The 15,029-nt window shown below is 37.7% G+C and overlaps 1 protein-coding gene across 5 annotated transcripts in view; it reads right to left on the bottom strand.

Moving 5' to 3' along the window:
- The window catches only part of DENND5A (DENN domain containing 5A), a 118,691-nt gene that overhangs the window by 27,962 nt on the left and 75,700 nt on the right, over positions 1–15,029 (bottom strand). For all 5 annotated transcript variants that reach the window (XM_019456253.2, XM_019456254.2, XM_019456256.2 and 2 more), the window contains 2 exons: positions 2,095–2,245; positions 1,309–1,402 (listed from right to left, as the gene is read on the bottom strand). In XM_019456253.2, coding sequence (XP_019311798.1) covers positions 1,309–1,402; positions 2,095–2,245 — 245 coding nt within the window. The remainder of the gene's footprint in view (positions 1–1,308; positions 1,403–2,094; positions 2,246–15,029) is intronic.

Below are 15,029 nucleotides of genomic sequence, written 5' to 3'. Positions count from 1 at the left end.
GATTTCGGTTCAAAACATAATCTCACAGTTCGTGAGTTCAAGCCCCACATAGGGCTCTGCACTGAGCACAGAGCCTGCTTGGGATTCTGTCTCCCACTCTCTGCCCTCCCCCAACCCCCTTTCTCTCAAAAATAAATAAACATTTTTTAAAAATTCATTGCCATACCTTGCAATTCTAATTTATTCCTTTAAAAAACAGCAAAGACAAAATAGTATTTATTTTCCAATTCACTGAGGTGTCAGACTAATATGAAAACAATATGCTTTAATAGGTTTTAAATGTATAAAATGCAAATTGCAGGTTCTTTTCTCAAAAAGAAGTTCCTGAAATAGGTTTCTGAAGGTGAAGCCCCATTTTTACAACTTCTCTGCAACTAAGGCAGGGTCTCCATCCTGAGGTTTAGAAGTAGAAACTTCACTGGGAACGAGTTATAGTAGAGCTGAGAAACTCAGCTGGTAAACTCAAGTCAATTCAGGAATCCCGAAACCCCAGGCACCTAATGATAACATTCCTCTCTTTTGCTTCTCTAAGAAAAAAAGTCAAGATTATTGGTTTTAGGGGTGCCTGGATGGCTCAGTCGGTTAAGCGACCAACTTTGGCTCAGGTCGATCTTGGTCCGTGAGTTTGAGCCCCCTGTCGTGCTCTATGCTGACAACTCAGAGCCTGTAGCCTGCTTCAGATTCTGTGCCTCTCTCTCTCTGCCCCCCTCACACGCTCGCTCTCTCTCTCAAAAAATGAATAAACATTTAAAAAAATTTTAAAGAAAAGATTATCTGTTTTAAATTAATACACAAAAAATAGAAGAAAAGTCCCCCATACCCATTTCAGAAATTCACAGTATTAACCCAAGTTCAGCTTTTCTTCCTTCTCACTTTAATAGAATTAACTTTTTTCTACCATATTACACACACACACACACAAAGTCTCACAAATTTTCAAAGAATTTCTTCCAAATCTCAGACTCTTATCTTCTGAGTTTTCCTGTCACACTCCCCAGGGAGCATATGCATGACTGAGTACTGAAAGGACAGTGAAAGCCTGGACATTACTCCTGATAGGGCTGCAAACAGGGCCTGGCTCAGAGAGAGGACCTACTAGCGGTCACTTGCAAAACATCATATATCCTAGATTTGTCATAACCAAGGCCCAGTATCAGGTATCGGGAACTAACCCTAGTATTAACCCATCTTTATGGGAGAGATCACTACTAAGACATTTGAATCAGATCAGAGGTCATGAAAATGGGAAAGAGAAGTAGAGTGTAGAATAGTCAAGAGCCACTGTTTGTCACCCTTAAGATGTCTTACCTCTCTCTGGTCATTATCTAAACGCAGGTGTTCTGTGTGCTGCTTCTGCCTATCTTTCCGCCTCCACTGAGCAGGGGCATTCCTTTTTGTCCACCTGACAGAATCCAAGCAGGCAATTATGAACATTGCACTAAGAAAGTAAGGTCAGGTTACTGATAAGAGAGAACATGAATGTCTAGGGAATAACTCTGGGCATAGGAAAAATACCTAACAGTCAACAGAGATAGCTCAGAGACCTTGAGGAAAAGTAGCTGAGAGCTCAGTGACTGGGCAAGAAAGAGAAAACTCCCCAGGGGAACATAGACATATCTCTCTTAAAACACATGCAAAAACTTCACATGCAGACCCAAAACTATACTCCTTCTCTGTCTGGGCTTTGACACACTCATCTCCAAAAGTAACTAAAAAAGAGCAACCCCACTAAGGTATCTACTTTTGGTTCAGACTCCAATTATTTCAACCACCACTTATTAAAGACACAATGCTAGCTAGCTAGGTGTGGTATGGGATTTAGTTGAGAGATGACTGCAAGCTATCTGTAGTCTGGCTTTTTGTAGCTTCTGGGCATGTGGAGCTATCCCAATTTGCAGAGTAGAGACAGGAATGAATTATACTTTGTCACCTGTATTCTTGTTCAAACAAATGAACAACCTGGATGGTCTGTGTCATCTTCATATTTGCTTTACAAAATTCCAGGGATCTTCCACAAGCTCAGGCCCTGATATGGGAGAACCCTCATCACTGTGGTTAGGGAGCTGGATCAGAGAATCCCTGGGGTTGACTCACTTGTTGCTGGCTGGCCCAGTGGAAAGCACATCAGACTGCAATTTAGGGAAAAAGCCTGGCTCATATTTCCCTTGTCCAATCTTCATATCAAGTAAGTGGGGGTGAATCGCAGTATGGTCAATTTTTGCCAGACGCAGTTCAATTGCTTTCTCTGAATGAGAACAACAAAAAATAAGTCAAACATTTTCTAAAATATACCATATTCTGAACCATAAGTTTCAATACATTTAAGATAATTTGAATCATACAATTATGTCCTCTAACCACAATAATCAAAAATAGCATCTTGAAACTAAATAGCATGCTTCTATATAACTCATGGGTTAAAAAAGAAACCAAAAGAGAAAGTTTGAAACTGAAGAAATACGAAAACACAAAATATCAGAATACGTAATTAAAATATTACTTGAGAGGAGATTTACAGCAATAAATGTCTATTTTAGAAAAGAAAGTTCTCAAAACTACTGACCTCAGCTTCTACCTTAAGAAACCAGAAAAGGACATGGACATTAAATCCAGAGTAAATACAAGAAAGGAAACAATAAAGGCCAGAGTAAAGTCAATGAAAGAGAAGAGAGAGAAAATTAATAAATCCAAACAATGGTTCTTTTAGATCAGTAAAACTAATGTAAAATGTTGGACTAATTAGCATAAAAAGAAAAAGACACAAATTAACAGTGTCAGGAATGAGAGAGGTAACATTGTTACAGATTCTATAGATATTAACAACAGAATATTACAAATAATTTAATGTCAACAAATTTAACAATAGGTTAAATGGAGAAATTCCTAGAAAAACACAAACCACAAAAGCTCACTCAAGAAGAAATAGATAATCTGAATAGCCCTATATATGTTTTAAAAATTGAATTTGCTGCTGCTCGGGATTCTCTCTCTTCCTCTCTCTCTGCCCCTCCTTCTCTATCTCTCTCTCTCAAAATAAATAAATAAACATTTCTTAAAAATCTTGTGGCAACTCGGTGGCTCAATCAGTTGAGCATCCACCTCCTGATTTCAGCTCAGGTCTGATCTCACATTTTGTGAGATCAAGCCCCACACTGGGCTCTGTGCTGACAGTATGGAGCCTGCTTGGGATTCTCTTTCTCCCTCTATCTGCCCCTCCCCTGTTTGTGCTCTCTCTCCCTGAATGAATAAACAATAAATAAATAAATAAATACATACATACATACATACATAAATACATAAATAAATAAATAAATAAATAAATAAATAAACAAACACAAACAAACAAACAAACAAATAGCTTTATAAAGCCTTCCCACAAAAAAACTCCGGGTCCAGATGACTTCAGTGATGAATTCTACCAAATCTCTAAAGAAGAAATAATCCAAGAAACTGAAGAGAAGAAAAATAATAGTTCCCAACTTATTCTTGGAAGCCAGCATTATCCTGATACAAAATCAGACCGAGACATGTACCAATAGCCCTCATGAACACAGATGCAAAAATTCTATAAACAAGTTTTTGGTAAATCTAATCCAATAATATACAAAAAGGATAATATGTCATGACCAAATACAGTTTCTCTCAGGAATGTAAGTTGATTTACATATTCAAAAATCAATGCATATCACTCACCAAATTAAAAAACCAATTCTAATAACCATATAATTACCTCAATAGGTGCACAAAAAGCATCTGACAACATACAACATCCACTTCTGATAAAAACTCTCAGCAAACTAGTAACAGAAGCAAACACCAACCAATAAAAGATATCCCTTGAAAAACTTACAGCTAACATCATACTTAACGGCGAATACTTTCCCTCCAAATCAAGAATAGACAACACTGCCCATTATCACCATATCGGTCTCACACTATAGTAAAGGTTCTAGCCAGTGCAATAAGACAAGATAAACAAATAAAAGGCATCTGGATTGGAAAGGAAAAAGTAAAACTATCATTATTTGCAGGCAATATTATCTATGTATAAAATTAGCTAGATGTACAGAAAGCAATTAGAAAAAAGTATGGTATGGTTGCAAGGCACACATCAACATACAAAACTCTATTGTATTTCTATATATTTGCAATGAACAATGAGAAATTAAAATTTTACAATACCATTTAAAATAACATCTCAAAAAATGACATACTTAAAAGATAAATCTGACAAAAGATATGCAAAACTTGCACACCGAAAACTATATAAGACTCTTGAAAGAAACTAAAGGTCTAAATAAATGGAGAGGTATGCTGTGTTCATGGAACATAAGACTCAGTAATGTTAAGACATCAATTCTCCCTAAACTGGTCTACAGATTCAAGGCAATTTCAATAGAAAGAAAGAAAGAAAGAAAGAAAGAAAGAAAGAAAGAAAGAAAGAAAGAGAGAGGAAGAAAGAAAGAAAGAAAGAAAGAAAGAAAGAAAGAAAGAAAGAAAGAAAGGAAGGAAGGAAGGAAGGAAGGAAGAAAAATGGAAAGAATGAATTTGGATCCTTAGCTTACACTATCTAAAAAAATTAACTTGAAGTAGATTATAGGGGTGGCTTGGGTGGACCAGTTGGTTAAGTGTTCAACTCTTGATTTTGGCTTGGGTCATGAACTCCCAGTTCGTGTGATCAAGCCCCACACTGGGCTCCATGTTGAGAGCTTGGAGCCTGCTTGAGATCATCTCTCTACCTCGGTCTCTGCCCAACCCCTGCTCATGCTCTCTCTCTCAAAATAAATAAACTTAAAACAAAACAAAACAAGAAATGGATCATAGACCTAAATATAAAGCCTGAAAATAGAAAACTTCTAGAAAGAAATACAGAGGGGAAAAAAAATCTGTGGGGCACCTGGGTAGCTCAGTCAGTTAAGCATCCGACTCTTGGTTTCCACTCAGATCATGATCTCACAGTTTGTGAGATGGAGCCCTGCCCTGGGCTCTGCACTGAGGTCATGAAGCCTGCTTGGGATTCTCTCTCCCTCCCTCTTTGACTCTCCCATATGCGCATGCGAACATGCACAATCTCTGTCTCTCTCTCAAAATAAGCACTAAAAAAAAAAAAAAAGATCTGTGACCTTGGATAGGCAAAAATTTCTTACATATAATAGCAAAAGTATAATCCTTTTTTTAAATGTTTGTTTGAGAGTCAGAGTGTGTGAGTAGGGAAGGTCAGAGAGAGAGGAAAGAAAGAATCCCAAGCAGGCAACACATTGTCAGTGCAGAGCCCAATGTGAGCCTCGATCTCATGAATCATGAGATTATGACCTGAGCTAAAATCAACAGTTGGATACTTAACCAACTGAGCTACCCAGGGACCCCATTCTTTTTTTTAAGATTTCTCTTAAAGTTTATTTATTTATTTTGAGAGAGACAAAGAGTCCGAGTCAGGAAGGGGCAGAGAGAGAGGCAGAATCCCAAGCAGGTTCCATGTAGTCAGTGCACAGTGCCCAACTTAGGGCTTGAACTCATGGAACTATGAGATCATGACCTAAGCCAAAATCAAGAGTCAGAGGCTTAACTGAATGAGCCACCAAGGTGCCCCTAAGATTTTATTTTTTTTTCAATGTATGAAATTTATTGTCAAACTGGTTTCCATACAACACCCAGTGCTCATCCCAAAAGGTGCCCTCCTCAATACCCACCACCCACCCTCCCCTCCCTCCCACCCCCCATCAACACTCAGTTTGTTCTCAGTTTTTAAGAGTCTCTTATGCTTTGGCTCTCTCCCACTCTAACCTCTTTTTTTTTTTTTTCCTTCCCCTCCCCCATGGGTTTCTGTTAAGTTTCTCAGGATCCACATAAGAGTGAAAACATATGGTATCTGTCTTTCTCTGTATGGCTTATTTCACTTAGCATCACACTCTCCAGTTCCATCCACGTTGCTACAAAGGGCCACATTTCGTTCTTTCTCATTGCCATGTAGTACTCCATTGTGTATATAAACCACAATTTCTTTATCCATTCATCAGTTGATGGACATTTAGGCTCTTTCCATAATTTGGCTATTGTTGAGAGTGCTGCTATAAACATTGGGGTACACATGCCCCTATGCATCAGTACTCCTGTATCCCTTGGGTAAATTCCTAGCAGTGCTACTGCTGGGTCATAGGGTAGGTCTATTTTTAATTTTCTGAGGAACCTCCACACTGCTTTCCAGAGAGGCTGCACCAATTTGCATTCCCACCAACAGTGCAAGAGGGTTCCCGTTTCTCCACATCCTCTCCAGCATCTATAGTCTCCTGATTTGTTCATTTTGGCCACTCTGACTGGCGTGAGGTGATATCTGAGTGTGGTTTTGATTTGTATTTCCCTGATAAGGAGCAACGTTGAGCATCTTTTCATGTGCCTGTTGGCCATCCGGATGTCTTCTTTAGAGAAGTGTCTATTCATGTTTTCTGCCCATTTCTTCACTGCGTTATTTGTTTTTCGGGTGTGCAGTTTGGTGAGCTCTTTATAGATTTTGGATACTAGCCCTTTGTCCGATATGTCATTTGCAAATATCTTTTCCCATTCCGTTGGTTGCCTTTTAGTTTTGTTGGTTGTTTCCTTTGCTGTGCAGAAGCTTTTTATCTTCATAAGGTCCCAGTAATTCATTTTTGCTTTTAATTCCCTTGCCTTTGGGGATGTGTCGAGTAAGAGATTGCTACGGCTGAGGTCAGAGAAGTCTTTTCCTGCTTTCTCCTCTAGGGTTTTGATGGTTTCCTGTCTCACATTCAGGGCCTTTATCCATTTTGAGTTTATTTTTGTGAATAGGGTGAGAAAGTGGTCTAGTTTCAACCTTCTGCATGTTGCTGTCCAGTTCTCCCAGCACCATTTGTTAAAGAGACTGTCTTTTTTCCATTGGATGTTCTTTCCTGCTTTGTCGAAAATGAGTTGGCCATACGTTTGTGGTTCTAGTTCTGGGGTTTCTATTCTATTCCATTGGTCTATGTGTCTGTTTTTGTGCCAATACCATGCTGTCTTAATGATGACAGCTTTGTAGTAGAGGCTAAAGTCTGGGATTGTGATGCCTCCTGCTTTGGTCTTCTTCTTCAAAATTACCTAAGATTTTATTTTTAAGTATTCTCTACACACAAGGTGGGGCTTGAACTCATAACCCTGAGATCAAGAGTTACATGCTCTATCAACTGAGCCAACCAGGCGTCTCATTTATTTTTTTAAAGATTTGATCCATTTTTTCTTAAAACGATAAATCAGGCCTCATCAACATTTTAAAAGCACTGTTTTTCTTAAACACTGCTCTTCAGAAAACAGTAAAGAGAATGAAAAGACAAGCCACAGAGTAGGGGAAATATTTGCAAATTATGTATCTGATAAGGTACTTATATGAAGAATGTATAAAAAACTTGGAAAATTCAACAATAAGAAAACAACCTCCAAAAAGGGGAGAAATATTTAAATAAGCATTTCACCAGAAAAGATGAATGAATGAATGAATGCCAAATAAGCAGACCAAGAGATGTTCAACATCATTAATCATCAGGAAGACCCAAATCAACACATTCTAATAGGTTTGTAGTGATATCTCATTGTGGTGTCACAATGAGATATCACTACAAACCTATTAGAAGGGTTAAAATTGAAAAGACTGACCATAAAAAAATGTTAGCAACAATGTAGAGGAACTATAATTCTTATGCACTGCTAGCAGGAATATAAAATGTGCTGTGAAAGACAATTTGTCAGTTTCTTTTTTTTTTTTTAATTTTTTTTTAACGTTTATTTTATTTTTGAAACAGAGAGAGACAGAGCATGAACGGGGGAGGGGCAGAGAGAGAGGGAGACACAGAATCGGAAGCAGGCTCCAGGCTCTGAGCCATCAGCCCAGAGCCCGACGCGGAGCTCAAACTCATGGACCGTGAGATCGTGACCTGAGTTGAAGTTGGACGCTTAACCGACTGAGCCACCCAGGCGCCCCAATTTGTCAGTTTCTTTAAAAAAGTCAACATACAGGGGCACCTGGGTGACTCATTTGGTTGAGCGTCCGACTTCAGCTCAGGTCATGATCTCACTGTTCGTGAGTTTGAGCCCCATGCCGGGCTCTGTGCTGACAGCTGCCCCTCCCCCACTGGCACCCTGTCATACATGATCTAGTCACTCCACTCCTAGGTATTTATTCAAGGGAAAAGAAAACATGTAAAACAAAACAAAACAAAAACTGTTCATAGCCCAAACGTCCACCAACAGGAAAAGAAATAAATTGCAGTAATATCCATATAATGGAATACTACTCAGCAATAAACAGAATATAAATGAACTTCAAAGTAATTATGCTGATTACAAGAAGCAAGACAAAAAAGAAAAGAAAGAAAGAAAACAATGTATGATTCCATTTATATAAAATTCCAGGGGCTCCTGGGTGGCTCAGTCAGTTAAGTGTCCGACTCTTGATTTTGGCTCAGGTCATGATCTCAGGGTTGTGTAGTATTTCAGGGTTGTAAGACCAAGCCCTGCATCAGGCTAAGTGATGGGTGTGGAGCCTGCTTAAGATTCTATCTCTCCCTATCTCTCACTGCCCCTCCCCATTTCTCTCTCAAAAAAAAAAAAAAAGAAAAAAAAGAAAGAAAGAAAAAAAGTGCCAGGTGCTACTCTAGGCCCTGCAGATATAGTGGTGAATCAAAGGAATGTCTTTATCTATAAAATTAGTGGGTGAGTAGAATTGATTGCCATCAAGATCCCCCTATTTTAGTTATTTATTTAATTTAAATCTGACCTAGTTAACATATAGTATAATAATGACTTCAGGAATAGAATTTAGTGATTGATCACTTACATGTAACACCCAGTGCTATCCCAACAAGTGTCCACCTTAATGCCCCTTGCCCATTTAGCCCATCCCCCCACACAACACCCCTCCAGCAACCTTCAGTTTGTTCTCCATATGTAAGAGTCTCTTATGGTTTATCTCCCTCTCTGTTTTTGTATTATTTTTACTTCCTTTCCCTTATATTCATCTGTTTTATATCTCATATGTGGAATTTATATTATATGATATATATATATGTCATATGATATTTGTCTTTCTCTAATTTCTCTTAGATTAATACTTTCTAGTTCCATCCACATTGTTGCAAATGGCAAGAGTTCATTCTTTTTGATCACCAAGTAATATTCCACTATATATATATATATATATATATATATATATATATATATATATATATATATATACCACATCTTCTTTATCCATTCATCAGTCAACAGACATGTGGGCTTTTTCCATACTTTGGCTACTGTCAATAGCACTGTTATAAACACTGGGGTGCATGGGCCCCTTCAAAAGAGCACTCTTGTATCCTCTGGATAAATACCTAGTAGTAAAATTGCTAGGTTGTAGGGTAGTTCTATTTTTAATTTTTTGAGGAACCTCCATACTGTTTTCCAGAGTGCTGCTGCACCAGTTTGCATTCCCACCAGCACTGCAGAAGGGTTCCCCTTTCTCCACATCCTTGCCAACATCTGCCATTGCCTGAGTTGTTAATGTTAGCCATTCTGACAAGTATGGTATCCCATTGTGGTTTTGATATGTATTTCCCTGATGATCAGTGATGTTGAGCATTTTTTCATGTGTCTGTTAGCCATCTGGATATCTTCTTTGGAGAAGTGTCTATTCATGTCTTTTGCTCACTTCTTCACTGGGTCATTTGTTTTTTGGGTGCTGAGTTTGATAAGTTCTTTATAGATCTTGGATACTAACCCTTTACCCTATGTCATTTGCAAATATCTTCTCCTATTCCATCGGTTGCCTTTTAGTTTTGCTGATTGTTTCCGTTGCTGTGCAGAAGCTTTTTATCTTGATGAGGTCCCAATAGTTCATTTTTGCTTTTGTTTCCCTTACCTCCAGAGACATGTCAAGTAAGAAGTTGCTGAGGCTAAGGTCAAAGAGGGTGTTTCCTGTCTTCTCCCCTAGGATTTTGATGGCTTCCTGTCTTACATTTAGATCTTTCATCCATTTTGAGTTTATTTTTGTGTATGGTGTAAGAAAGTGGTCCAGGTTCATTCTTCTGCATGTTGCTGTCCAGTTTTCCCAACACAATTTCTTCCATTGGATATTCTTTCCCGCTTTGTCAAAAATTAGCTGACCATGTAGTTATGGGATCATTTCTAGGTTCTCTATTCTGTTCCACTGATTGATGTGTCTGTTTTTGTGCCAGCAGCATACTGTCTTGATGATTACAGCTTTGTAATACAGCTTGAAGTCCAGAATTACGATGCCTCCAGCCTTGGTTTTCTTTTTCAGGACTGCTTTGGTTATTCGGTGTCTTTTCTGGTTCCATACAAATTTAGGATTCTTTGTTCTATCTCTGCGAAGAATGCTAGTATTATTTTGATAGAAATTGCATTGAATATGTAGATTGCTTTGGGTAGATTGACATTTTTACAATATTTGTTCTTCCTATTCAGGAGCATGGAATGTTTCTCCTTTTTTGTGTGTGTCTTCTTCAATTTCTTTCATAAGCTTTCTATAGTTTTCAGTGCATAGATTTTTCACCTTTTTGGTTAAGTTTATTCTATGTATTTTATGGGTTTTGAAGCAATTGTAAATGGGACTGATTCCTTGATTTCTCTTTCTGCTGCTTCATTAATGGTGTATAGAAATGCAACCAATTTCTGTACAGATTTTATTATCCTACAACGTTGCTGAATTCATGGATCAGTTCTAGCAGCTTTTTGGTGGAATCTTTTGGGTTTTCCATATAGAGTATCATGTCATCTGCAAAGAGTGAAAGTTTGACTTCCTCCCTGCCAATTTGGATGCCTTTCATTTCTTTGTGTTTTCTGATTGCTGAGGCTAGGACTTCCAATACTATGTTGAGTAACAGTGGAGAGAGTGGACATCCCTGTCATGTTCCTGACCTTAGGGGGAAAGCTCTCAGTTTTTCTCCAACAAGGATGATATTAATGGTGGGTCTTTTGTATATGGCTTTTATGATCGTGAGTTATGATCCTTCTATCCCTACTTTCTTGAGGGTTTTTATCAAGAAAGGATGCTGTATTTTGTCAAATGCTTTCTCTCCATGTACTAAGAGGATCACGTGGTTCTTATCCTTTCTTTTATTAATGTGATGTATCACATTGATTGATTTGCAAATACTGAACCAGCCCTACATCCCAAGAATAAACCCCACTGATCGCAGTGAACAATTCTTTTAATGCATTGTTGGATCTAATTTGCTAGTATCTGGTTGAGAATTTTTGCATCCATGTTCATCAGGGAAATTGGCTCTGTAGCTCTCCTTTTTAGTGGGGTTTTTGTCTGATCTTAGAATAAAGGTAATGTTGGCCTCGTAGAGTGAGTATGGAAGCTTTCCTTCCATTTCTATTTTTTGGAACAGCTTCAAAAGAATAGGTGTTAACTCTTCTTTAAATGTTTGGTAAAATTCCCCTGGAAAACCCTCCAGCCCTGGACTTTTGTTTGTTTGGAGATTTTTAATTACTGATTCAATTTCTTTACTGGTTATGGGTCTGTTCAAAATTTCTATTTCCTCCTGTTTCAGTTTTGGTAGTTTATGTTTAGTAGTTTATGTTTGGTAGTTATGTTTAGTTTTGTCCATTTCTTTCAGATTGCCCAATTTATTGGCATATAATTCCTCATAATACTCTCTCATTATTGTTTGTATTTCTGTGGTGTTGGCTATATCTCTCCTCTTTCGTTTGTAATTTTACTTATTTGGGTCCTTTCCTTTTTCTTTTTGACCAATCTGGATAGGGGTTTATCAATTCTGTTAATTCTTTCCAAGAATTAACAAGCTGCTGGTTTCATTGATGTGTTCTACCAAGGTTTTGTTTATTTTTTAAATTTCAATATCATTGATTTCTGCTCCAATCTTTATTTCCCTTCTTCTGGTTGTAGGCTTTATTTGCTGTTATTTTTCTACCTCTTTTAGGTTTAAGGTTAGGTTGTGTATTTGAGACCTTTCTTCCCTCTTTAGGAAGGCCTGGATTGCTATATGCTTCCCTCTTATGACTGTCTTTGCTGCATCCCAGAGGTTTTGAGCTGTCATGTTTTCATTTTCATTGGTTTCCATGTACTTTTTAATTTCCTCTTTAATTTCTTGGCTAACCATTCATTTTTTAGAAGTATGTTCTTTAATCTCCAAGTATTCAGGGTCTTTCCAATTTTTTTCCTGTGGTTGATTTTGAGTTTCATAGTGTTGTGGTCTGAAAATATGCAATGTATGATCTCTATTTTTTTTGTACTTGTTGAGGGCTGATTTGTGTCCCAGTACGTGATCTATTCTGGAGAATGTTCCAAGTGCACTCAAAAAGAATGTGTATTCTGTTGCTTTAGGATGAAATGTTCTGAAAGTGTCTTAAGTCCATCCGGTCCAGTATGTCATTCAAACCCATCGTTTCCTTGTTGATTTTCTGCTTAGATTATCTGTCCATTACTTTAAGTTGGGTGTTGAAGTCCTTACTATTATGGTATTATTATCAATGAGTTTCTTTATGTTTGTGATTAACTGACTTACATATTTGGGTGCTTCCACTTTGGGGGCATAAATGTTTACAATTGTTAAGCCTTCTTGATGGACAGACCTCTTAATTATAATATAATGCCCTTCTTCATCCGTTGTCACAGGCTTTATTTTAAAATCTAGCTTGTCTTGGGGCGCCTGAGTGGCTCAGTCGGTTAAGCGTCCAACTTTGGCTCAGGTCATGATCTAACGGTTTGTGAGTTCGAGCCCTGCATCTGGCTCTGGGCTGACAGCTCAGAGCCTGAAGCCCACTTCAGATTCTGTGTCTCCCTCTGTCCGCCCCTCTGCTGTTTGCACTCTCTCGCATTGTCTCAAAAATAAATAAACATTAAAAAACATTTTTTTAATAAAAATAAAAAAATAAAATCTAGCTTGTCTGATATAAGTATGGCTATTCTGCCTTTCTTTTGGTGACCATTAGCATGATAGATGGTTCTACATCCCCTTACCTTTTTAAAAACATTTTTAATGTTTATTTATGTTTAAGAGAGAGAGAGCATGAGTGCACAAGGGGCAGAGAGAGAGAGGAAGACCCCAAATCTGAAGCAGGCTCCAGGCTCCAAGCTGTCAGCACAGAGCCCAATGCGAGGCTTGAACTCAGGAACCATGAGATCATGACCTGAGCTGAAGTCGGACGCTTAACCGACTGAGCCACCCAGGCGCCCCGTATCCCCTTGCTTTCGATCTGCAGGTGCCTTTAAGTCTAAAATGGGTCTCTTGTAAGCAGCATATAGATGGGCTTGGTTTTCTTATCCATTCTGATACCCTGTCTTTTGACTGGAGCATTTAGTACATTGACATTTAGAGTGAGTACTGAAAGATACAAATTTAGTGCCATTGTGTTGCCTGTAGAGTTGAAGTTTCTGGTGATGTTCTCTGGTCCTTCTAGTCTTTGTTGCTTTTTGGTCTTTTTGGGGTTTTTTTGCCTTTTCTCCACTCAGAGAGTCCCCCTTAAAATTCCTTGCAGAACTGATTTAATCATCATGAACTCCTTTAGTTTTTGTTTGTCTGGGAAACTCTTTATCGCTCTATTTTGTTTTGGGGTTTTTTTTAAATTTTTTTTTTAAATGTTTATTTATTTTTTAGAGAGAGAGACAGAGTGCAAGCCAGGGAGGAGCAGTGGGAGGAAGACACACAATCCGAAACAGGTTCCAGGCTCTGAGCTGTCAGCACAGAGCCCAACGCAAGGCTCAAACCCACAGACTGGGAGATCATGACCTGAGCCAAAGTCATACACTCAACTGACTAAGCCACCCGGGCGCCCTTTTATCGCTCTATTTTGAATGATAGCATTGCTGGATAAAGAATTCTTGGCTATATATTTTTCCAATTCAGCACATTGAATATATCTTGCCACTCATTTCTGGCCTGCCAAGTTTCTGTGGATAGGTCTGCTGTGAATCTGATCTGTCTTCCCTTATAGGTTAAGGACTTTTGTTTTCCCTTGCTGCTTTCTTAAATTCTTTCCTTGCCTGTGTATTTTGTGAATTTGACTATATGCCTTGCTGATGGCAGGTTTTTGCTGAATCTAATGGGAGTTATCTGTGCTTCTTGGATTTTGACATCTGTGTCCTTCCCCAGATTAAGAACGTTTTCCACTATAATTTGCTCACATAACCTTCTGACCCTTTTTTTCTCTCTTCATCTTCTGGGACTCCTATGATTCAGATGTTATTCCTTTTTAATGTGTCACTGAGTTCTCTAAGTCTTGTATCATGCTCTTTTCCCTTTGTTTCCCTTTTTGTTTCATTATTCTCCATAATTTTGTCTTCTATATTGTTGATTTGCTACTCTGCTTTATCTATCCTTGGCATCATGGCATCCACTTGAGATTGCATCTCACTTATAGCATTTTTAATTTTGTCCTGATGATTTTATTTCTTTTATCTCTGCAGAAAGGGATTCTATGCTTTTTTTCAACCCCAAGTAGTATTCTTATTATCGTGGTTCTAAATTCTAGTTCAGATATATCTGTGTTGAGTAAGCCCCTGGCTGTTATTTCTTCCTGTTCTTTCTTTAGGGGTGAATTCCTTCATTTTATAATTTTAGAGGAAGAAAAAAAATTAACAAAATTAAAATTAAAAAATTAAAAACAAAACAAAAAAATCAAATAAAGGAAGCTAGATCCTCAGTGTATTTTGGGCTGCTTGTTGAAGGAAGCTTGACAGAATAGAGAAAAAAGGGAAAGAAAGAAAAAAGGTAAGAAAAAATTTCAAAAGTAAAAATATATATATAATGAAATAGATTAAATGAAATAGAATTTAAAAAATTTAATTAAAAATGTAGTAAAATTTTTTTAATTTTCAAAAAAGAAAATAAATTTTTTTCTTTCTGTTTCTAAGAAAAAAAAGAAAAATTTAAACAAAGACAGAAGCAAAGAAAAAACAGCACAAATAAATGAACCAGCAAACAGAATGAAACCCGAATGAAGTTATATCCAGTTTCCTCTAAAACTCAAACTATGAAGCACTCTATAGTCCATACACTAAGCAGGCAGAGAGA

Source organism: Panthera pardus, unplaced genomic scaffold (assembly GCF_024362965.1).
Source record: "Panthera pardus isolate Hobbes unplaced genomic scaffold, ASM2436296v1 HiC_scaffold_12, whole genome shotgun sequence".
In the NCBI taxonomy this organism is placed as follows: domain Eukaryota; kingdom Metazoa; phylum Chordata; class Mammalia; order Carnivora; family Felidae; genus Panthera; species Panthera pardus.
This window is presented reverse-complemented; position numbering and strand designations above follow the sequence as displayed.